Genomic DNA, 24,736 nt, shown 5'->3' with positions numbered 1-24,736 from the left:
GCCAACCCAAACCATTTCATGATTCCAGATCAGAATGTGAGTGCTGATTCAGCAAGAAACCTAAATAATTTCAGGGGTCCAGTTGTATAAATTGAGCAAGCAACCTAAACAATTTCAGGGGTCCAGTTGTCTGAAATCATTTTCTAAAACCCCATCTCTCTGCTGGGAAGCGTCGTGAGCCTCTACTGCTCTTTTTGAAGCTCTGACTTCAGTGGGAGTAGAACTGAGCCGAGGCTGGGCAAACACAGGCTGTTTATTTACGTGCTATAATGTAAGTAAACAGCGCAAAAGTAATTCAGTATTTTATCCCAGCGTGTGATAAGCCATTATCTCATGTTTTCTATGGAAGATAGTCTCAGCTGAAAAACTTGGTAACGCAGTAGGCTATTAATAGGATGTAGAATGTGATTAGGTTTTTTTGGATTACTGCAGTATGTGATTACTTTTAGGAGTTGGTAGAAAGAAACTCTATTAAATGATAATTATGGGACTGTATTCACTTTAAAGTTCTGTAATAGACCCAAACATTGCGGTTTTCATTAACTGTTCTCCACAGTTAATAAAGCCATTTTTCTTTAAAACTAGCAATTCCCTCTGAAAGTGGTGGCATGGTTTATAGACTCCTCAGATTTACAAGTGAAAAAAAGAAATTATAAATGATCGTGTAAATTATTTGACTTGCAAATGGTAACTCACTCTGAGAAGTTTTCCTTATATGGAAGTACATAGAATTTTAACTTTTTCACTTTGCTCTTTACTATAACTTCTTAAAAAAACAAACACATAGAATTTTAACTTTTTCACTTTGCTCTCTACTATAACTTCTTAAAAAAACAGAGATAGTAAAATTAACTGCATTAACATCACTGCACTGAGGATTCTACAAATATGAGGGAAAGACAGGATGGAAACTGATGGATTCCATGACACTATTCATTTCCTAAACACAAAATTACACAGGACAACTAAATCCTTAAATACTGTCTTGTTGAAATAACCTTTTGCAATGTTGTCAGGTACATCATCACTTCCATTAGAAAGCCTTCTTATCTGGGTATATTTGTCATTAAAAATAAGAATGAATTTGCTGCATATGGAAATGAAGGATTAATGGAATGGGCTGGAGTCAGGAGCCATAACACCATTTCTTTGCCTGCAGCGTTATCACAGCATCTCAATTCTGACCTGTGCTTCCTCTGTTAGATTAGAAAATCTAATCCATTTTCAGTTTGACCATAAAATATCTTTTAAAGAGAAACTTGGCCTCAGGGCCTCAGGCAAAGAATACATTTTTATTTACTTCTCTCTAAAAATATATTCATCAATTTTTAATAAAATGTGTTTTACTGCTTTAAAGAGAATAAAAGTATCCCCCCTCCACTGGATCCTTTATGAATCGCTTGTGTATGTACAAGTGTCAAGCACTAGGCAACAGTATTACTTTGATCCCTCAAGAATAACAGAAATTTTGTTTGGGAACTCTGATGATAATTGCCCTCACGTCAGGTGGGATAGAGATACAAAGTGTACCACAGCCCAACACTGGAGAGCAAGGAGGTGTTACTGAAACCACATCTCTGGGTTACGTTGCCTTTTGTACGTCTGGCAGCCTGGAAGAAATCCTTTGGATTCATTATTTAAACCAATTCAACAGAGTTTTACATTTCAGAAAACATTCAAGTTTTCCTTCAAACATTAAAACTTGCTAATTAAAATCAATTTCTTAGAAGCTCAACCACTTTGTTCCCTCTGCAGGAAAATAACAAATGAACGTTGAATGAGAATATCACATTGATTATAATTAAATAAATAATATATTTCTATAATACTAATAATAGAATAATATAATAATATATAATATTTCTTATCACTCAATCTGTCTTTTTTTTTCACCAACAGAAAACTGGCAAAGGGATGAGGACACCCGTATCCTGACACACACTCCACCTGGGTGTGTTTCCCCCCGAAGGTGTGTGCAGCAGTGATTTTACCCCATTAGGAATCTGGTCCCTGAAAGGTGAACAAAGACAAGCAAGCCAGCAATTTTCCTGCCTCGGCTAATTTTAGCTTAGCAGGTAAGTTTTCTCTAAATCAAGGAGATCTGCCAATTGCATTTAGTGAAAGCTTTTGTCAGTGTTGTTTACCCTCTTCCTGGGAGATAAAATGGCAGTGGATTTTCACGTAGGGTATTATTATGTAATTTAAAATATATATTCAAGAAAATGAAAGTGTGTTAACAAATATTATGTTATTTCAAGAACATCCCTGTATTTCAAGCTGTATTTTTTCTGCTTCCCTCTCCTAAATCTCTGGAAAACAGACACTCTGTCCAAGTTAATGAAAAGGCTGTTGCATGACATTAAGTTGGCCATTAGTTTTCCTTTGTCATTTCTTTGGACACTATTATAGAGGGAATCTTCACACAAACCTCTGTTGTCTCGGAGTGTAAAATTTGGATTATGAATAATTTCAGGTGGTAAACTGAAGATAAATCTTGGTCCATTGGCCGAGTCATCCTTGTCATCAGCACTAATTGTAATAAATTGCTGCAAAAGAAAAGTACTCTGTAAACAAACAGCTCCGTCTCTGGTTACATCACATCTAAACATTCTGAGAAATCCCTTGAATACAAAGCATTTTGAAATAGCAGAACCCCCCCAAATACCTCAACAAATATATGCAATTATAAACACAAAGCAGACTCAAAGCTAGAACAGGCAATCTTTATTTGATAGTACATTTAACACAGAATTATAGATGGGAAAGCGTACACCAGTATAGACATTCCTGTATAGAAGTATGTGCTAATGATAACTTGGTAGACTAAATAAAATTATGCAGAAAATTCAGCAGCTCAGAGGGAGTTGGCACAATGTCCTTTCCAAAACGCTCAACTGACTCCCAAAGTGCAGATGATTTATCTGATTCTAACCCCCTCTTCCTCACAGATGGTTCAGGCCTAAATCTATAGCCTAAACCCTCCAAGCACTGTACTGGGATTCCTCCAGTAAGATGCCCAATATCCAAAAAAGGCTTCTACGTGGGAAAGCTGCTCCCAAACAGCTTCATTGCCCATGTGGTGGTGGGTACCCAAGGTCTTACTCAGTGCACAAAGCACTGGATCTATAACCCTTGATAGCAATTCGAAATAAAACAAAATAACATAAAACAGGAAAGCACCCTTCTGTGTGCTCCTGGCATTTTGGCTAAAATGTCAAAATAAACATTCATTTCCTATCACTCACTGGAGCTGCCAACACAAAACTGGTCTAACCCCCTGAAGGAGGAAGGTGGTGGGCACAGAGGTACCTGATTGCTCCGGGCGTTCTCACAGACAAAGGCTTCGTAGGCTGCGGCAAATTTGGGAGCGTTGTCGTTGACGTCAACGACCTTAATTGCAACTGGAACTTTGGCTTCCTGGTGTTGTTTGTCTGTGGGAGTAAGCAAACCCACAGTGAACCCCAAGTGGGAAAACCCCTCAAAACAAACAAAATCCCAGCTGTGTTTTTAGGTGAAAATGAAACCAGCTCGTAGCTTATCAAATGGAGACAATTAGAAGGCTACACAATTTATACCACTGATTATAAAATATCTCAGTGAAATACTTACGGACTTCAACTGCAAAGACAGAGATATTATGCCAAGCAATTTCTTCCCTATCCAGAGCTTTTGTCGTCTTGATATTGCCATCTTCTGCATTAATCATAAAATATCTTTCAAGGTCAGTGTGACGATCAATGGAATATCTAAAGAAGATTGCAAGTCAGTAATTAGATAAAAGAAGGACTTTGTATTTTCTTGTACCCAAATTTGTCCCATATCATTATTATTTTAAAATAAATGTTAGTAGTACACTTATTGTTACCCTTAACATCATTATCAAAGGGATGATATGCAGTTCTTTTTAAAGGAGATTAAGCCAGTTGGTTTCTACTTTTGGAAAAAATATTACGTCAAAATGTTTGTACTAAGTGAAAAATTATTGTTCTTTGAAGTCTCTATATTAAAGGCCCAAAATACTCTTCTCAACATATCTTCTTCTCTTATAAAACATGATAAAAATACCTACTGAGAGAGATATTTTTATTTTCTTCTGTTTCATACTAATCATGAAGATCTTGTAAGCCTTCTGATCTTTGGATTACTCAGAATGTTGACTGATCATACCAGATTATTAAATATTATCCATTATCTATGCAGTTGTACAGCTTAATACAAATCGCAATTTTCGCAGTTCTTTAACATGTCAACTATACCACAAAACAGAGTTTCATAATTCAATTTAAACTAAAAACATGACAGACAAAAATAACCGAACAGTAGTCTGCCCAACACAGCTGCAGGAAGTAGGTGCGTTATGTGCTTGTCATAGCAATACTTAATGTTTGCCCAATCTAATCTCTAATCTAGAGCATAGATCTAACATCTACTGCTATCTTTTGATAAAAAACATGTTGTGATAACAGCATAGGATATTTCATAGAAAATATAATGTAGAATAGAGTCTAACACAGACGTCCTTAAGTATATTTTAGGTAGATGGAGCCACGGTTTGCTTTCTTGGTGATACAGGCTTTGAGAAACCAGTAGCTTATGGGACAAGACATAAACCCAACGCTGTATGGTTAAAGTTATTAATATTCTGGGTGAATTTAGAATATTACTACGCTAGATCTAGCACGTTATCTTAATAACTTGCATAACAATTCTAAAAGCTAACGCTTAGGAAGCAGCAGCCTGCTCTCAGGACGCGTACCTGATCGCGCTGTTGGCAGCATCGGGGTCTTTGGCATGTACCTTCCCAACCACGGTACCGGGTGCTGCGTTCTCTTGTACTTCAAAAATATAACTGGGCTTTAAAAATACAGGTGGCTCATCAGCATCTTCCACTGATATCTTCACCGTCACCGTGTCCTTGAATGGCCCGTTGCTGATGAACTTGGGATCAATATGGACATTGGCTGCCTCCACCTTCAGACTGTAGGACTTTTTGGTTTCAAAATCGAGGAGCTGTGAGGAACAAGATGACAATGGGTTCCACAGTTAGGGAAAGGAGAGTGTTAAAAGCAGTAAGCAGTGCCCTGGTATTGGATGGCATGAAACAAATGTGAGCATCTCTCAACAAGCTTGGACTGAGATGTGTGTATGTAAAGACAATAAAGGCTCAAAGGGAAGGAGCTACATTCTACGTATGGAGCAGCACAGGAAAGCACTCCAAATATCACAACAGAGTCCTTGTCTTCTTTGCTTGCTGTATCCCGGAGAAAATCATCTTTAGTGGGGAAATTAACCTTTTCTTCATGCGGTGTTCCAGGTAGCACAAAAGGGTGATGGACAGGAAAAGAGTCCCTCAAAACACCAGGCTTGGTCTACCCCAAGCTGGGAGGCATTCCTGGAGGTGGGGGTGTGCCTGGAATTGCTACAGGGGGCACCATGGGACAAAACTTCATTAACAACAAAGCTGATGGCATTGTATTTTACCGTGACTTTTTATAATGAATTCATTTAGTTTGTGCAATTAATCCACTGTACACTATTTATGTAATTCTTCTTGGTTATTTTCTTCCATTTCAATTCAGGTAATGGGGAAATGGAATATTAACAGTTAATCACAGCTTTAGAAACAAAGTCAGTGAAATTGCATGTACTGATACTTTAAGCTGAGGTGGTAATCCATTATTCTGTCAGCAGCAAAGAATACCCCATGTTACCAGGTGTTACTCACCTTCTTAAGCTTCACAACGCCTTCCTGAGTCTCGTAATCCGTTGTGATTTCAAACATGTCCACGCCATCTCCATCGATGATGCTGTAAGCCACTAAGCCATTTTCCCCAATGTCTGGATCTTTGGCCTTCACCCTTCCTACTTCCTCTCCCGGGACAGCTGCTTCCGACACGGACATCTGGTACACACCTGGAGCAACAACAAAGGCATCTGCCTTCAGTACACAGGCTGCTCTCCAGTTGTATATTTACTCACTGGACTTGGAAGTTCCAAATAAACACAGTAATTTTTTTACATTTTCAAACCCCCTGAAGGAATGTTGGGTTATGAAGAGCTCCGAGAAGCAAGTCATCTGTGAAATCTTAAAACACATTGCTAATCTATACAAAATTTCTTCCTCACATCTGTGTCTCTCTGTTCAGGGCGGGGTTAAAAAGCCAACCAGTCGTGCAGAATGCAGAAAGTGTTGTGACATCAGGATAACAGAAATGTTATTACAAACATGGAAAGAAGATTCCCTTTCACATGACTCATGATATGACCTTCAACTCCATAGAGTCCAGAAGCATTTCTGCCCATTCATTCAGGAGCCACAAATTACATACAACAAATTGGAGAAGACCTTCCTGCTGTGGCTTTCTATGGCTTTAATTTGGAGCGTGAACCTATGGTAGTGATTGTTATGAAAGTTTAACATGGCAAAAAATACCAATTTGTATAGATTTCCATACCAAACAAAGAAACACCTTTCCCTCCTCAAACTCCAATAGGAAAACCATCCCCAAACATCCCACAGATGTGTTGCCACAGGTTTTTCCTTGCGCCGTCAGGTCACCAGAGGAGAGCAATCCCACTCCTGGAGAAACCTCTCCCTCCAGCAGTTCTCCTTCAGGCAGCACTCAAGCTCCTCATTCCAGGACTTTCCCAACCCACTCCAGAGTTCAGACAACATAACCTGATCCTAAATGTACAAACCCTATGTCAGCATTTTCTGCCACTTCATCAGCATTAATAAATTAGGGGAAAAAAAGCATGAACAAATAAAATAATCTAATTTATCTCCCCCTCCATAATCACTCTTTGCTGCTACACGAGCACCCTAGGAGCATCAGGAGACTTACACCAGGAAGGGACTTGGCTCATTACCCACAGAAACAATTGGCACATGTCATCGAAATAGGTCATTAACTCCAGTCACAAAGTCCCCAGAATTTAAGCACATAACTCACTGAGGGTTTGAGCAATGAACAAAAAAAAAAAAAAAAAAAAAGGAAAAGGAAAAGAAGAATAAAAAGTCAATCACTTGGATGTTCATATAAACAGGTCAAGTCCTGGTCTTGAGTTAAAAAGCATTGCAAATTACAGTTCTAAGTTGGGTGTGAATGATTAGGTGGAGTAACTGCTATTTGACATTTCTGATGATAACTTTAAATATTGTCCCAAAACACTCTGTTAAATGGCTTGAATTTGTAGAAGAAAATCCATTATGTGAATAAGCTGCTTACCAAAATACCACGTACTGGGGTCCCAGGTTATGATTTGAAGTGAAAAGGTGTGTTTGTGAGGTATGTAAAAGCTGACATTTCTAGGATTCAATACTTCCTATTAGAATGTAAGAAAATGCTGACATTTATCCATTTAGGGACTGGGTGTATCAGTTCAGCTCTTGCACAAGTGACAGTGGAAGAAGAGCTGACAGAGATGGCCGTGTGCAGGAGGAATCGATTTCTAGGATTCAATACTTCCTATTAGAATATAAGAAAATGTTGACATTTATACATTTAGGGACTGGGTGTATCATTTCAGCTCTTGCACAAGTGACACTGGAAGAAGAGCTGATAGAGATGGCCGTGTCACAGCGGTGGCTCAGAGGAGAACCAGGGTGTGCTGTGCTGGTGCTGACTGCTCCCCAAAACAAACCCACCCCACGCAGAGAGGAGATGCACAACAGATGTGAGGGCCCATTAATGTACTTCCACCCAACTGTGAAGACTGAATCTGTTAATGTCAGCCCTGATTAATTTTATATGTGAAAAGTAAATAGCACAGGTATAAAAAATTACTTATTTGACCACCAGTCATACACTTCAACCATCAATTTCAAAAGGTAATTGTACTAAATTAGGTTTGTATTGCAAGGGTAAAGATAAGTCTTGAGCAGTGTCCAGTCTTTACTTTTAACCTTGGGGACGTTCACCATTCACCGAGAGTGTTTATAGAAGTATAGGATGAAACATCAACACTTAAAATGAAAAGGCTTTGTGAAATAAAAAATGATGCTCAGGCACTTGAAGGTCTTTCAAAGACCAGGAAGGCCGTAGTCATGAGCTGTTAATAGACTGCAGCACTTTCATCAGAAGCCCAGAAAAGCAAGAGACCTCAAGCCTGAGAAGCACAGGTGTAAGAACATCAAGTAGATCTCCTTCCTTTGTCCATTTTTATCAAAAACCACAGTGGATTTGTTTGTTGAAAGTGACTCTCAGAACTAGGCTTGCAAACACCTATGAGCTTGGAGTTCTGGACGGCACGACAGGAGGCCACTGGGAGACTGCTCTCAAGCACCCTAAGTCTAACTGGGGAGCTTTCTGCTGCCCACAGGCTGGGTGAGGACAGCACACTGCACACAAGAACCTGCTCCTACACAACGCACATCGGGACTTTTGCTTTATCCTCCTATTTCCCCACAATGATTTCTTAAAGTTCCTGTGGTCTGAGCAGAGAAGTAAATGCCATTTGCTTTTTTTAAAGTCTCTTTTACATCCACACTGTCATTATGAAAAGGAAGTAAACCAGCTCCTCCCAGCCCTGCTGCAGGGAAGGTACATTGTCTACTGTTCTTGACTGATTTGGTTTAACAGAAAAGAGAGGCCTCAAGAAGTGGGGCTTCTTTCTCCATTGACAGAGAAGTCCAAACTATGTCTCCTGATCATACCACAGCTATATTTCTAACAGAACATGTTCTAGTAGTTTCAAAAATGAAGTGCAAGATTAGGAATCTTTGTAATCTAATCTCGACCTTAAAAAACTTCCCATTTTGCAACACAAAGCAAATAATCCAGATACTGAAGCTCTATATGCTACTAGCAAAAATGTGTCAATACTATTTCTCTATTCACACGTGTGCTGCGATAATCCATCAGTTACTGCTTTTTGAAGCTTTGAATATGCCTGATACTATACAGATACGGGTACTAATAGTAAACGTAAGGATTTAATGGTTACTTACTCTGTGGGAACTTTGGTGGGTTGTCATTGACATCTGTCAGTGTAATTGTCACTTTGGTTGTCCCTGAGAGGCCTCCCATGTGTCCTCCCATATCCTTCGCCTGTATTACAACGTGATACTCCTCCTTAGCTTCTCTGTCCATGTTGGGAAGGGCAGTTCGGATAATTCCTATAAACACAAGTTAAATATGTTACACACTATATTTTGTGAAGAATTGGATACTACATTTTTAGTTTGCATTGAAATACAGCAGTATTTGCAGTGATGGTGCAGACTGTGCTTTCCCTACACTGCGCATCATGCCGTGCAAGGGAAGTAGCCCAAATATTTAACACAGATGAACATGGAACAACCCTGGAGAATTACAGTTCAGCACAGAAACTGCCACTTCTACCATACCGTATCACAAAGGAAATAGTATAATCTTTCCAGTGTGTACCCAGCAGCTCTGCCAAATGCCAGGGGACCGACCTGCGAAAGCGCTGAGCTGGAATCACCAGAGACTGAGGGAAGCTTTGCTCAAAAGCACCAGCAGATACACCCAACTGCCCTGCCTCAGTCAACAGATTTAGCTCTTCATTTTAATGTATTCCAGTTATGAGGTCCTACTCAAATAAACTGCTCAATAATACCTGTTTGAGCTTCCACCGAGAAGTACGGCTGACCTTCAAGAATACTGTACACCAATTTGGCACTGTTCCCATAGGTAGGATCATCAGCGTCTGAAGCTGTTACCTGAATAACTGATGTACCTAAAAATGGAAAGCAAACACAGAAGAAATACAGTCAGAAGCAAACACGTCTGTGGGAACCATGCAGAGACGCTTTCAGTCACGGCATAACTATTTCTTAACTTTTTTTTTTTTATTTCCAGGTTTGGTAAATGAAAAAATTTACTTGGCAATTTATATATGACAGAATAGACTCATACGATCCAAAAAGATTTGTCACCAGCTGTGATGTGGATTTATGTTCTAAACAGTGAAGATATAAAAGTCAGCAGTCACTCTGTACCATTATGCTTTTCTTTCTCAGTAGTTTAAGCATTATATTGCTTTTGTTGTTAGACAGCCACACAATAGAGTTTTCTTTTACGTTTTCCTCAGTAAGTTTCAGAGAAATCACTGCAGTAGAAAATCTCTGGGACAGACACAAGCTCAAACAGGACGTGAAAATGGAATAGAGAGCGAGGCAGTAACTCCTTAGCTTTATTACACGGGGCTGCCAAAGGAATGATATTGATGTTTACCCCAGAGGATTCACACTCCATAAATTCCAGGGGACCCTCACGTTCCTCCTAGGAAGAAATAGTCCTGTTCTAGGAACCATCTACAGACACATCAGCCGTGACAGTGAGTAGCTGAGCGGGGTTTCATTTGGTCAGCAAATCAGATAAATTGACTGAGTCACTGGCTGAGCACGAAGTACATTTTACTTCCCCAAATTCTAGACAATAGGAATTAAACAAAGCCAACACGTACTGACAAAGCAACATCTTCCATAAGGCCAGGAACCAAAGTGCATTTCTGAGTACTCACCTACATTTGATCTCTCTGGCACATTGGCGTGGTAGTTTTCATGAAGAAACTCGGGCGGGTTGTCATTTATATCCTGGACTTTAACAATGAATTCCGAAGGGGGCTCCAGGGGTCTGTTAGTGTTCCTGTCCACGGCTTGTGCCGTCAGGGTGTACTGAGCTCTCTCCTCCCGGTCCAGTGTCTTTGTTGCGTGGATGTTCCCTGATTTGTCATCAATAACAAAAATGATTCCTGCTCCTTCACCTGAGAGAATGTATTTAATGTTTCCATCTCCAGAATCAATATCTGAATGAAGCTACAAAATGAGAAACAGACATAACTTAACAAGATGGTATACATGTCACGTATGTGTTTATGAATTCATGAGAAGGTAGTTATAACAGGTTCTGTATACAAATTTGGTTGGAAGAAAGAGCAATTTTTACCAAGATTTTGTGCACTTCATCCTATTCATACTCTACTGGGTTGCATGTAAAAAGCTGTGAAGTGACAGATGGGATGGAACGAATGAGCCAATCGGTCATTGCCAACTAGTTTTTACTTACAGCCTCTTTAATATGAAAGTAACAAATGCTTACTAAGCATTCTGACTTTCACAACCAGGGCACACTTCACTTTGATGAATGAGAGAAACATTGAACCAAATTACAGAGTTCTTGATTTTTATATTGACATCTACAAATTGCACAATCCTAATCAACTGTTAAACCAGAATAGCCAGAATGGTATTTGCTGTCACTGAGCCTGTTCTCCACTCTGCTGTGCTGGGGTTAAGTCAACACAGTCCTGCCGACCATTTCTAAAGTGGCAAATACTGTTTTATTTATGTATTTATATTCTGGTAGTGTCAAACAGTAAGAGACTAAAAATACCAGTCAGGGATGTGTGTACATACACATGTGCAAACATTTTCATCTCTCCTTCTTTAAGGACCCTCACATTATAACTTAAAAGGATGAGGAGGTACCTGTTAAGCTGTACGTTTTTACTGAGCTGCTTGGTTAAGCATTACATTTTTAATTACTATTTTTAAAGACCCAAGAACGACACCACATATTCTTGAGACCTATTGCTGCTCAAGTCGTTGCTGTGGTTCTTGCTGTTGTGCTTACACACCTTTGTTCAACGACTGCTGAGGCCAAGGGAAAAATCTGTCTTCTCCTAGGTAGTATTGTGCTTAGCACCTTAATTGAGCTTCAATAAAACGATTAATTCTAGGTGAGTAAGTAGCTGCTCAAGAAGCAGGTAATACAACAGAGAAGTAATGGCAAGAAAAAAAGCAACTCACAAAATCCTACTACTAACTGATGAATGAAAAAGAAATTCTTTCTTACCCTTCCTACGAGCACAGGATCTGGCCCCGTGTACTCTTCTATCACAAAGAACTGATTCCACACCCAGCCTCTTTTGGAGCGATGCAGAACTTGCCCTTCTTTCCCTTTCTCGTGGTGCCCATGGAGCGATGGCCGTGTGTGGTTCAGTTTTTCTGCAGTGATGGCCTGGCTGTAGCACAGCATGCCCAGGCAGATGAGAGCAGCGTGTAAACAATTGTCCTCCTTCATTTTTGGTTATTTTGTAGGCACAGGAGTATCCAAGGATCTACCCCTTCCACCTTGGAAGCCAACAAGTTTGGGGCTGCTGAAAAGCTTTAGATAAAATGTCCTGCACATAGGATGCCACCACGCATTAAGCACATCCCTTTAATGCTCTGCAGCTTCCCAACTCAATTCCTGAAAGAAAGTAAAACGGAGAGGATCGTCAGTTCTTTTATGTCTTCGAGGTGCAGTCTTTTTTTTCTTAAGCAAAATACAATGAGGGCTACCTTGGAAAATATAAAGATAATAAGATTAAAATATATTAAGAATTATGAAATAATGAGTAATGAGCATATAGGTGTTTGTTACGTGTAACTACACCCTGCAGAATCTCCTGACTTGCTCATCAGAGCACTCATTTGGAAGTTGAAAGATAGAGAAACATATTTTCTCATGATCCTTCCAAATAGATTTAGCCCAAGATGCAAGGTAACTGTAGAAATACCTAATTTATGTCTAAGCCCTCTTTGGAGCTTAGATATAAGCCTTAGATATAAGCTGTTAAGCCATAGGTTTAAATATAAGATAGATACCAAGATACTTGCTTATCAAGAATGGAATATTTCAACACATGCCTGTGAAAAGGCCTTTTCATGACCAACAGATTTTCATGCTGAAAATAACCCCCTGTGTTTTTCTGGGCAGGAGCAGTGCCTGACACAACTCCAAGGACCTACATTTTCCATTTAGACCCTTGAAGTAGCCCCTTCTGCCTCCCTCTGAGCATCGAGTCATCAGAGCGGGGAAGCAGCATCGATTGCCAGTTCTGCTGGCTTTGTGCAGGTGAGGATAAATGCCATAAACCAATACAAACATATTCAGATACTTTTGATAATATAACAATTGATTCAGCTATTTATTCCTGCTTTCCCTGTGAGTTAAATGACCAGAATTATATTGATTTCTTACTTTCTAATATTTTCTAAAACACTAGGTCAGAATTAATATTTGAAGCTGAAATTGCATAATACAGTGAAACCTGCACGAAGGTCTCCACCTCCAGCAGCCACCAATCCATCATAAAGTCCACTTTGACTTATCCCTGGGGTTTCCATTATATTCTCCTTCAATCTTAACAGAACAGCCAATTTTTACAAGGTCCCTACATTGTTTGTTTCAGCCTTCACTGTAACATGCTGTACTACTCTGCAATTCATACAGGCATATGTAGAAATACATGCTACCATCTTCTTGAAATCAGAATGATTTTTTTTTAATGAGAAATAAGGAGCTCTGACACATAGTATTTGTAGCAGAGCACATGTGAAGATGAGAAAAGCTTGAACCTCTGTCACATTCTGTAACTCCAGCCACAGAGGAAGAGCTCACTAGTTCCACACCCACTCACCTTGGGATGCTTCTCTCAAACCCTGACCATCCATGTCCTCCCTTTGCACAGTTACATCAAAATACACACCCAACACAAAGGATACAAAGGGGTTTATAAATAAATAATTCATAAATAAGGAATGAAATATTTGGTTTTATTTCCTTAAAAAAAGCTAATTTTTAATTTTTATTTTATTGAAAATGGAACTTATCTCAATTATAACATCAAAACAGCTCCAGCATCATGAATTAAATGAAAGTCACACATAATCTGGCTTTCCTAACTATATTTATTACGTACAACATTAGGTGCATCCATTTAATTTTGTACTATTGTTGTAAGATGTCAGATAACTCATAGCATGGAAGACATGACAAAGAACACAATTTCTATTGTTTTGGTCAGAAAAATGCTTTTATTCTGAGACAAGATGTGTGTTTGAAGCGTGGGGCAGTAGGTCTGTGGTTTTAGAGCTCATTTTGTATCTTAATTTTGTGGAGTAGTAAAAGTAAGGCAGGTCTTAAAAGGACCTGAAAATTGAGATTTAACCTATTTTGGAAGTGGCTTAAATATGCAAGGCCTTTCAACAGTAGTCATTATTATGATAATAGTTAATTCTAAATGGAAAGGACACTCTTTTCACTCCCAGTTTTGCGGAAGAGCTCACTAGTTCCACACCCACTCACCTTGGGATGCTTCTCTCAAACCCTGACCATCCATGTCCTCCCTTTGCACAGTTACATCAAAATACACACCCAACACAAAGGATACAAAGGGGTTTATAAATAAATAATTCATAAATAAAGAATGAAATATTTGGTTTTATTTCCTTAAAAAAAGCTAATTTTTAATTTTTATTTTATTGAAAATGGAACTTATCTCAATTATAACATCAAAACAGCTCCAGCATCATGAATTAAATGAAAGTCACACATAATCTGGCTTTCCTAACTCTATTTATTACGTACAACATTAGGTGTATCCATTTAATTTTGTACTATTGTTGTAAGATGTCACAGATAACTCATAGCATGGAAGACATGACAAAGAACACAATTTCTATTGTTTTGGTCAGAAAAATGCTTTTATTCTGAGACAAGATGTGTGTTTGAAGCGTGGGGCAGTAGGTCTGTGGTTTTAGAGCTCATTTTGTATCTTAATTTTGTGGAGGTAAAAGTAAGGCAGGTCTTAAAAGGACCTGAAAATTGAGATTTAACCTATTTTGGAAGTGGCTTAAATATGCAAGGCCTTTCAACAGTAGTCATTATTATGATAATAGTTAATTCTAAATGGAAAGGACACTCTTTTCACTCCCAGTTTTGCAAAGAAAAATTTTTAAAAGTGTAGTATTTACTTACCAAGCTTTCCTATCATTTAACTTCATTAAAACATAGTAAGTCTTTTTAAATACAACCCATCAAATTCTCTACTTGAAGTGGCTTAAATATGCAAGGCCTTTCAACACTAGTTATTATTATGATAATGGTTAATTCTAAAAGGAAAGGACACTGTTTTCACCCCCAGTTTTGCAAAGAAAAAATTTAAAAAATTTTAGAAGTGTAGTATTTACTTCCCAAGCTTCCCTATCATTTAACTTCATTAAACCATAGTAAGTCTTTTTAAAATACAACCCATCGAATTCTCTACTTATCTCACAGACGTAGATGAGTTATCCTGTCCTGTTTAATAAACACCTCTGGATTTACCTCCTTGTTGCAGGTGTAAATTTTACCCCACAGCAAGCAGGCTCTTCAGTTACCTCTTTTGTCTACAGAAATGTATTGATGTGACCAAATTGTACGTATTAAGGCCGCTGAGCCTGTGTCCTAATGGCATTCAGTGAAGGGATGGCACTGCTGGTTGGGATGTGGTTTGCTACGGGGTGGCCTTTGAGCCTCCAATGCCAGGCCCAGTGTAGATAATTAGGCCGGACAAGTAGACTTGCTATGGGGATCTACAGAACCTCACTCGTGTGCAGCACTTACTGGTGCTTGGGCTCTTGGGCTGTTGAGCTCCAAACGTGCTCAGCACAGAAATGAAACAGGAAGGTTTGCCTCAACAGCTGCGCGATTTTAAACTTGCTGTGTGATAAAAACCCTATGTGTAAACTGCTTACAATAATAGATTTTGGATGCGTTGGAAAATTAACCTCACTGATAATTATTCTTCATTAACATCACATAATGATCTCAACAATGAAAATAAGCAAACAAATATGACCGTTATTCCCAAACTTCTCAATACCGTTATGTAAATCGGTAAACAGTTTATAAAGATGCTTAACAATAATGGCAGAGCCAAGCTGATACACACACTGCTGGTTATCAGCTATGCCAGTGTGCAGGGCTGGAAACAAAACATTAATCACATATCCATGCTTAATTTCCTAAGAAGGATTAAAAGCAAAAATTGTTGGCTACTTTTCATTTCTCCTCTGCTTATATAGGTATAGAGAGGAAGCAGGAAGGCTACATGTCTTCAAGAGAAACTATTACCTCTGATCCACCACCTGGGCTATAAAAAAATTAATCACAAAGGCGTTTTATGGTATGGTTTGAGTTATAATGGGAAAGGACTCGATGGGAGCGATACCAAGTTGGCTCTTTACTAAGTGACCTACTGCTAGAGAGGCTGCAATGAAAGCTCAAGCTGCCAGCAATGAGGTCCCCGGCATCCTCCTGCCCCCCTCACCTCCCCCCATCCCAAGTTCTCACCCGGCAGTAGCCCAGTGGTTGCCACAGCAGGAAGCCCTCTGACTCCCATCAGCATAAGAAAAGCTCATAGAATAAATCTACAGGGTTCCACTGACATCTATGAAATTACTTACATTCAAAACGACCACAGTTTGGCTTTTTACAAACTACTTTCTTCCTAAAAAGAAAGGTGCATGAGATGCTCTTAAGTTAAAGCTAAACTAAACTTCAACAAAGAGCGGAGCAGTGTTATTAACAAGAAAGGAAGCCTTTTTTTTCCAAAACAATCTACTTAAAACGTTTCAAACATTTTAACGTTACCTCAGCTGCTCCAAGCCTACAGTTTCCTACTTCTTCAAGCAGAAGATACGGGAAAAGAGCTGATCAATTTATAAAGCAATTCCTTTTCTCTTGTGGAAAAATACCTCCTAATCCAGTGAGCATGGAATACAGATGTGAGGACAGCAATCGCCACAGCTGGCTGGACTCCTGCTCAAAGTGTCTGCAGATTCTCTGCAGCACATCTGCTGGGAACAGTTCTAGACTTTTACAAAAAAAACCAATCTTGGAGATATCCTCAACATTGTTGTTGTTTCTGCACATAGACTGTACTCCTCAGCCACAGCAAGATGAAGCTCCCTGGGCAGTGACCAAATTGCAACATCCTGATTTTTTTCCATTGTTGGTCAGAATTGCAGAACATGTAATTTTGAAATCCTAAGTTTTCCTAAGAAATCTGTAAAAAAAAAATCTGCTTCCCACATCCTTAAACGTAGCAGACGCCAGGTTTGAACTAAGAAGGACCTTCTTCTCAAAGGAAAGAATTCCATTACCATGTCTTACCTGCATAGACACAAACACTGGCAATTTTGGTACTGAACAATAGCTCTACTGGGAATACAGGGAGAAGAAGAGTTAAGCAGCCACCACAGGAGATCAAACCCCATCCAAGAGGCACGAGAACACAAGGAGGTTCCCAAACGCTGCCCACGTAAGGTGTGCAGGAGTGAGAGATGTTACACTGCATCTGTCCACAGGCTGAAAAACTACATACAGGGTGAGGTGCATACACAGCATGGACACATGGACACAGAAATCTCCCTAAATAACTGTGAGGACATGCTGTCCGGGCACTTCTGGCATCACAGGTGATATGGCTATGGTTTGTACGTGTGGTTGCTACGGGTCTTCTACCGTTAGAAAATAAAATCCATCAATATTCCTAATGGAAATACGTTATTCAACTAATTAAGAAGACATCTCTCATGAACCTGAAAAATGATACACCCATGTCCACAGACTATGGCACGGGGAGGAGCCAGGGGCTCGACCGCTCGACAGCACATAGTTCCCTCTCCCCAGGCACCCTCGTAGGGCAGGGACCCCGCAGGGAGGTGGTTCCAGGGGTGACCCCAGCTCCCAGGGGCTGCTCTGAAAAGTCTCCCTACTAAACTTCACACACCAATTTGAAGGACTGTGTAAGGATGAGTAACAGACAAAAATAAAGAGCCAGCAAAGATTATTTTAATGACAAGACCAGTCGCGGAAGTGAAGTCTAGCCAATTTTAAATTTCTTTCATTATATTTATAGCAAAAATAATCCCAAACATTCATGCTGACTTCCTGCGCGCTATTAAATGACCATATGCCAAATTATAATAGACTAAACAATTTTTCCGATTTGTCTAGGCCATAACTTCTGGATGATACATTAAAATAGCAATTGTTCTCAGGAATACACTTGGCAGAAAGCAGTCAAGAGCACAGTGTAGCAATAGAATAATGGATGATTATGTTCTGAAATGTTTTGCAAAAGTATCAAGTAAATATAGCAAACTCCCAGTCCAAATGAGATTTTAGCTGTAATTAGAATTAGCTGAAAAGATGAATGATTTATTTTACAATAATTTTATCGTCAGACAAGGAAACGAATAGTTTTTTAATGGCAGAATAAATATTGGATCATATTAGTTGTGGAGTTCAGAGTGCTCTGGGCTGAGCCCCCGCTGCCCACGGAGCAGGGAGAGGCAGGGGTTCTGCTCCCTGCAATCAGCAACAGCGACGCTAACGAGAAACGGGCATTTCTCTGCTTTTGGGGCAGGGCTGTTCTGAGCAGCCCCGGGCTCACGCTCCATGGTCTAACTGAGATGGGAGGCCAAGAGCCTTTCCTCCTCCAATACTGTAAGCGGGGTCAGGAAAAATGAGCAGTTCTCATGGAAAGAAGGTAGGAAAAAGATTTCCAGATCCAATCATCAGTCGAGTCCCACTGAGCCCAGACTGGTTTATCTTCAGGGCATAGCATGAGTGTAACTACTTGGGGAATTTTTAATAAAATACATGAATTGAGGGATGTGGAATAGTTCTGTGCCCAACTGTTCATTACCCATGTGCACTGGTAAGGGCACGCACAGCAGTGTGAAGGCAGGAGTTCAGTCTGGCATATAGTCTTATCCTCTGGTAGATTGCTATATTCAAATAACTGATACCAAAGTATTTTCAAGAAATTTATATAAATTAATATGAAAATATTTCTGAAGGATACGAATTCTTGCAGCAAAAAACTATTCAGCCCTAATCATAAATTTTGTACATCTTGATAACCTCACATCTCTTTTTAATTTACCTTTTTCCTGTTTAACAAAGGTTTGTCCTCTTCCTTGACTGATTTCAAGAATACGGTACATAAAGGTTAACAAATAGTCTGGTCCCTTTTGTTGATGAAATAAGATAAACCACCTAGAATCAGTACCTTCCACATTTAACTTAATTCTCTCAATTGTTTTCTGATTTTAAACTGTGCTGCACTATCAGACCAATCTTTGAATAGTTTTTAGCTCAGACTCACTGCACGACATACTTGTGGAAAAGAAGGCATCTCGTTGTATTTACGATAAACTGGTATGCAAAGTATCAAGATCTGCCACACAGCACATCTAGTCTGCATCATACATACAGCAAAGCCAGTTCTTAAAATAAATACTTTTGTCCTTAAAAAAACCCCAGGCTTTGTGTGAGATCCTAGGTACCCGAAATCTGGACAAGACTAGAATTAGGATTCCTGCCTTTTTTCGCTGGAACTAGAGCATGCCTGATTTTCCCTTGATAGAGCTACTTCTTAGATGATACGCAGAATTGAGAAAGGTGCAACAGTGGCATATCATCATTTGCAAGGTCTGCTTTAAATAGAAGGAGGGAACTGGAGGGTGAGACAGCACCAGGGTTTTTTTTTTTTGCCTTTCAGCTGCACCCCAGCAGCTTTATGCTTATCTTTCCAGTCAGGAAAGCATCCCATAAGAGGATGGATTTTTGCTTCCTCCAATGAACCCCTTCTCCCAGGGCAGCACTAGGACATAGAGCTCTGTTCATACACCAGCAGAGCTTCCCCTCATGCCAGGACCACGGCCCTTACTCATCACAGACAAAATAGGAAAATTAAAATCTAAAGGAGTCCATACCCAGCAAACTGACCTTAGGAATATGACTAAACCTATTAAACTAATAATGCCTGTATGTCTGTACTGGGAATCAAGCATTAAAGGCCAATATGCAGTAATCTAATGTAAAACATTTTGTTTAAAAGACAAGAGCTGTGATCTCTGATACAGGAAAAGATTTTCATGCTGTATATGTAACTGGTAAATCTCATTTTTCCCAGTGTGTAATTCTCAAACAGACCGCCAGCAACTAACTCCCTGGGAGCCCTTCTCAAAAACCCAATCTCTCTTCTTCTTGAAGCGTATTTCAGGTCTCACTGGAGCGAACAGCAAATAACCCTCATCTGAATGCAAATTGATATAAAGTCTTTTGTGTCATTCACAAAACATAATTAGTCTTATGAGACAAAAGTATTTAGTCCAGAAAAGGAAATTTTTCATATTTAAAGATACTTGAGGAAAAAGTTCTCTTAGTTATTCCACTAAATAATGAGAACCTCACACTCCTCCAATTCATATTCTTCTGTTTTGCAGTTGTAAAGGACTATAATCTGAGGTTGCAGTTCTGCAGAGCTAAGTGCATATATATAATGTCTATAATATAATATATGTCAGTCTTACCTCTGTGCCCGGGAGTGGAGGGATAGGACAAGGGGTAACCCTTTTAAACTGAAAGAGGGGAGATTTAGATTAGATCTTCAGAAGAAATTCTTTGGTGTGAGGGTGGTGAGAGCCTGGCCCAGGTTGCCCAGAGAAGCTGTGGCTGCCCCATCCCTGGAGGGGTTCAAGGTCAGGTTGGAGGGGGCTTGGAGCAACCTGGGCTGGTGGGAGGTGTCCCTGCCCAGGACAGGGGGGTTGGAACTGGATGATCTTTAAGGTCCCTTCCAACTCTAACCATTCCATGAGTTGATGATATGCCAGGATTCTAGGCATACCCTACTGCAGAGGGATTCTAGGTCATGGCAAGATTTGAATGTACTAAGTAGATAAATAAAGTCTTTACAGAACTGGCGATTTTCATCTTTAGGCATAGAAGTTACCTTAAAAATGCTAAGTAAGTTTTGTAGAATCCTATTCTGAGTTCTGTAGAATCCTATGAAAGGAAATCTTAATCCTTTGCATTTTTAAATTATGTTCTATAGCACAGTATTGGATTACTGAGATGCTTAAAGCCAGTAATCCCCAGCTGCTCCAAAGAATAGTTTTTGAAATGTAGCCATATTTCCCTGTAGCAGCTTTGAGAATCAGTATTAGGAAACCACGGACAAAACCATAAAATGATGGCTCTTTGAAAATAGAAGTAATTTTGCAAGAAAGAGGAAGAAAAATAACCTCCTGACTAATACGATGTGATATATCATTCAGTATCCACCTCTGAAATCATCACAGAAGGAAAGTATTTTCACCAGGCTTTGATTTAATTTGTACTCATTCAAGAAGAACTAAATTGTCATTTGGTGTACCTCATACAAAGCAGGAGAAAGTAGGAAGACAACTTAGTACATTATGAAGTGAATGACACAGAAATAAGCCTGAGAGAGTGATATTAAAAGGCTTGGGAAATGAAAAATGGCTGTAAACAGAGTTTTACATTTACTTGCTGCCCTGGGGAGATCCACTTAAGATAAATGTGACAGAGGCTGTCTGTTTTTAAGCTTAAACTCTACAGGAAAACAAGTAGCATAAGAAAGGTAGTCTTATTAAAGAACACGGTGATTGATAGAGTCATTTGAAGTAATGACTAAGCTCTTGGTAGAGTTTGTTTTAAATAGTAATTGTGTTCTTGTGCATCTCAGACAAACTGGAACTCTCATAATTTCCTGTATACTCAAAGGCCAATGTAGCCACAGCCAATGTCCACGCCACTTTCAATACAGATTGCTATTATTTAAGTGGCTGTAAACGACAGCACAAGGGGGATACAAATGACAACGAAAGTCAACTTCCTTCCAACTACTAATGCTGGACTTACACGCTAAGCCAGCCCTGAAGATTATTTTTCTCTAAGAATCTATACTTCTGAATGGCTAAGTAGCACTTGTGCTGTGAGTGATGGTCTTGTTGGTTTATGCCAAAAATGAGACAGAAAGGCAAGATTTAAGAGTGATAACTGAAAACCCATCAAAAACTAATGACTACAGGCAGGCCCGCGCAGCTACCAACCCAAACCAGAAGGAACTCCAACACGCAATCCATTTCTGTTCTGATCTACAGTCTCTTGCTGAAGGGCTGAAAGCCTCCACGCAATCAGACATATAAATATAAACCCTGATATTCCTCTTACAGCTTCATTTCTAGAGGCAGCTTCAGCAGCGCTGCTGGAATGACGAACTGTTAGAGCATCTTGTGTGGTCTTTGTACGACCAATGTGTTCCTCTAGAAAACACTTTTCCACTTCCAGTATCATTCTACCAGACTGCTCGATCCCCTGGTGCCCTTCAATTTGGTCTCCCTCAAGTAGGAAAGTTTTTGATAAAAGATTGCCACTTGAGAAGCGCACGCAAACCGCCCCGCCAGCAGCCTGTCTAAGCCTAGCAACCAGTGTGACTCTCCTTTGGAGAGGTTCACGTAATTAGATTCTCTGTAACACTTATCTTCAGAAAACTTGACAAGTTAGTGAATTACTAAGAGTCTCTTTCTTTTTCTAACTCATTTGCTAGAGAAAGAAAGGTGAGAGCTAAATTTCTCATCAAAGAGCCTTCTTTTCTCAGTTTTCATGGAGCTGCAGAGGGAAGAGTTCAGGTCCTTCAGCCATGCACATGGAAGTTCTCTTTGAAAGTTTGCTCAACTGTTCCAGTTTAGTCCAAATTTCTTCCATGGAGAGCATAAAACCCACTTTGAGATTTTTTTGTATAAATAATTTGTTTTGTCACAGGCAGAGATTGTCTGTGAAAAGACCTATTTTGGCTCAATAAGCTAATAACATCAGAATATTCAAACACATTCCTAATCAGCATCAATAGCTCTAATAAAGGAGACCATCACTGTTGAAGTACCTAATGGGAGGCTAGAACTGAAAGCACTGAAACTGCAAATCTGTATTATTATTTACAATTCATTAACTCACAAGATGATTATAATTCAAACAATATTTGCATGAGTATCTTCTGAGATGTCCTGTAAGTATTCACCATAGAAGATTTTCATTTAATAAAAAAAAAAAACAACAAACCACAACAAACAAACACAAAGAAAACAGCACCTTCAGTAGGTACAACCTTCCCTTTGGCTTCCTGCACAGCCTGACCTGCTCTGAGCACAAAGCAGGTCTGTAGATCTGTATTTCAGTGCTCCAAAGCTATAAGGACAAAGATACAATTCAAAATACTATGATACAAAACAAAAATGCAACCAGAGGTGCTAAGGTGATGCAGTTAGATGCTAAGCATATAAATAGCACAAAGAAGACAGGCTTGTCAGCTTGCGATTAACATTTGTTTTTTTCATGCAAATGATACATTTGCAAAAAAGGCCAAATGATTCAGTATATTTTGCAAGAATGTAATTAATTTTGAGTTAAACCTGCTCATTACATATTTCAAACTGATCTTAGGAAACACGAACACACCCCAGAGATTAGGGACTGGCACTATTTCTGACCTGTAATTACAGGTGATTGTGACAAAACACTTCATTTCTGTCCTTCTAAAAGAAACCATTAATAGCAATAGTTTTAAGGCAGTGCCTTGCTACAGTTGGAACAATGTTTGGTGCCATGATATCATGCCAAAGAGGCAAAATTTAAATACCTTTAACCTATAGCTGCTCTTGCATAAAAGCCCTAGTTTCAGAAACCCATGTTCCACAGAACGCTGGCTATGGGAAATGGGCAAAAATGGGCATTTGCTTAACTAGACTGTTTTTTTCTGGACGTGTATTACATGCTTTGGAGATATAAATACATTTTGCCACCGTTTCTCTGATGTCAAGGGCAAGTCTTGACTTTAAGAGTGCAATAATCAGAACCTGTGGCATTTACCTGCACCTCAGATCATCAATCTTTGATTTCTGCATCTTACATCACCAACGCCTTTTTTAACCAATGGGACAGTATAAAAGTACTTGAATGTTAATGAACATGTGTCCAGTCAGGTAAAGCTTTAGCTTCCAAATCAATAACAGATAGGTTTTTCCCTAAGGAAGACCAGCAAAATGTTACTTAAACATGGGCTTGTGAAAAAGAAACAGGAAAAGAATCTGACACTTGGTACCACTTGGTAGAACTGCTGGTCTGAAACAGTATAATTTTTGGATAGAATGACCTTAATGTGTGGCACGTACAGGGGAAAGAATTTATATTCATAAAAGAAAAAAGAGGTCAATAACAATATTAAAAATAATTAACAAACGTGTGTGTATATATATATACACACATATATTTATAAGACTGAAAGCTTCAGTCAAAAGAAGAGGATTAAGCATTTTTTTTCACATTAAACATACCCTTACATTCAGTATATTTTCTACCAAAATGTTCTTCTCAAAAAGTTGCCAGGGTGATAACACTATTTCAATCCAACCAATTTCCTTTGAAGTCTCCCATAATGGTAATTAAATAAATTGCTCTTGGAGTAATTATGTTTTCTTTGGAAAAAGAACTATTAGGGTAAAGAAAGATGAGAGAGTCTGTCACCAAACATAATCTTTCTAAATACGTTGGTACTTGTTAGACTTATTGGAAGAAAGATGGAATACTTAGAAACTTTGGACATTCTTAGTTTCTGTAAAGGAAATGTCGACTTGACGGTTGAAATAAGAAATAAACTAAAATGACTGCTGACAGTCTTGGGAGTGCACAGAGAAAGAAAATGGAAGTTGTGTCAATAGAAAGCTTTTAAAGACCATATGCCTTAAGCCCACGAGAGCCAGTGTGAGCCAGAAGCTCAAATTACCATGTTAGAAGCGAGTAGCTGGTGGACAAGATGAAGGTGACTGAAAGCCCACGACTAATGAGCAGGAGTACTGTATGAAATGGCACTCTCCATGTGAGCACAAATACATCATGTTTGCAAGAGCGTGAGGCTTTGGAGACCGGGTTAAAGAAGGTTCTGTGTATGGCAATTCATCAGATCAAATACCTCTCCTCTGTGTGAATTTTTTCATCTTTGATAGAGAGAAATGGGGCTTTCATGGTTCAAAGTAATTTCCAAATACGTCATTTTATGTTTCATCTCTACTTTTCCTCTTGCTTACAAG

At 39.2% G+C, this 24,736-nt stretch overlaps 1 protein-coding gene across 1 annotated transcript in view; it reads right to left on the bottom strand.

The window, feature by feature from the left end:
* The window catches only part of CDH11 (cadherin 11, type 2, OB-cadherin (osteoblast)), an 80,141-nt gene that overhangs the window by 7,342 nt on the left and 48,063 nt on the right, over window positions 1–24,736 (bottom strand). The window contains exons 4-12 of the mRNA XM_014942404.1: window positions 11,823–12,218; window positions 10,489–10,783; window positions 9,583–9,702; window positions 8,951–9,118; window positions 5,726–5,913; window positions 4,757–5,010; window positions 3,610–3,746; window positions 3,310–3,431; window positions 2,429–2,546 (exon numbers count right to left, since the gene is read on the bottom strand). Coding sequence (XP_014797890.1) covers window positions 2,429–2,546; window positions 3,310–3,431; window positions 3,610–3,746; window positions 4,757–5,010; window positions 5,726–5,913; window positions 8,951–9,118; window positions 9,583–9,702; window positions 10,489–10,783; window positions 11,823–12,050 — 1,630 coding nt within the window. The 5' untranslated portion in view covers window positions 12,051–12,218. The remainder of the gene's footprint in view (window positions 1–2,428; window positions 2,547–3,309; window positions 3,432–3,609; window positions 3,747–4,756; window positions 5,011–5,725; window positions 5,914–8,950; window positions 9,119–9,582; window positions 9,703–10,488; window positions 10,784–11,822; window positions 12,219–24,736) is intronic.

Source organism: Calidris pugnax, unplaced genomic scaffold (genome assembly GCF_001431845.1).
Source record: "Calidris pugnax isolate Ruff unplaced genomic scaffold, ASM143184v1 scaffold28, whole genome shotgun sequence".
Classification (NCBI taxonomy): Eukaryota; Metazoa; Chordata; class Aves; order Charadriiformes; family Scolopacidae; genus Calidris; species Calidris pugnax.
Note: the sequence above shows the minus strand (reverse complement) of the source record. Positions and strands in the feature narration are given on the sequence as shown.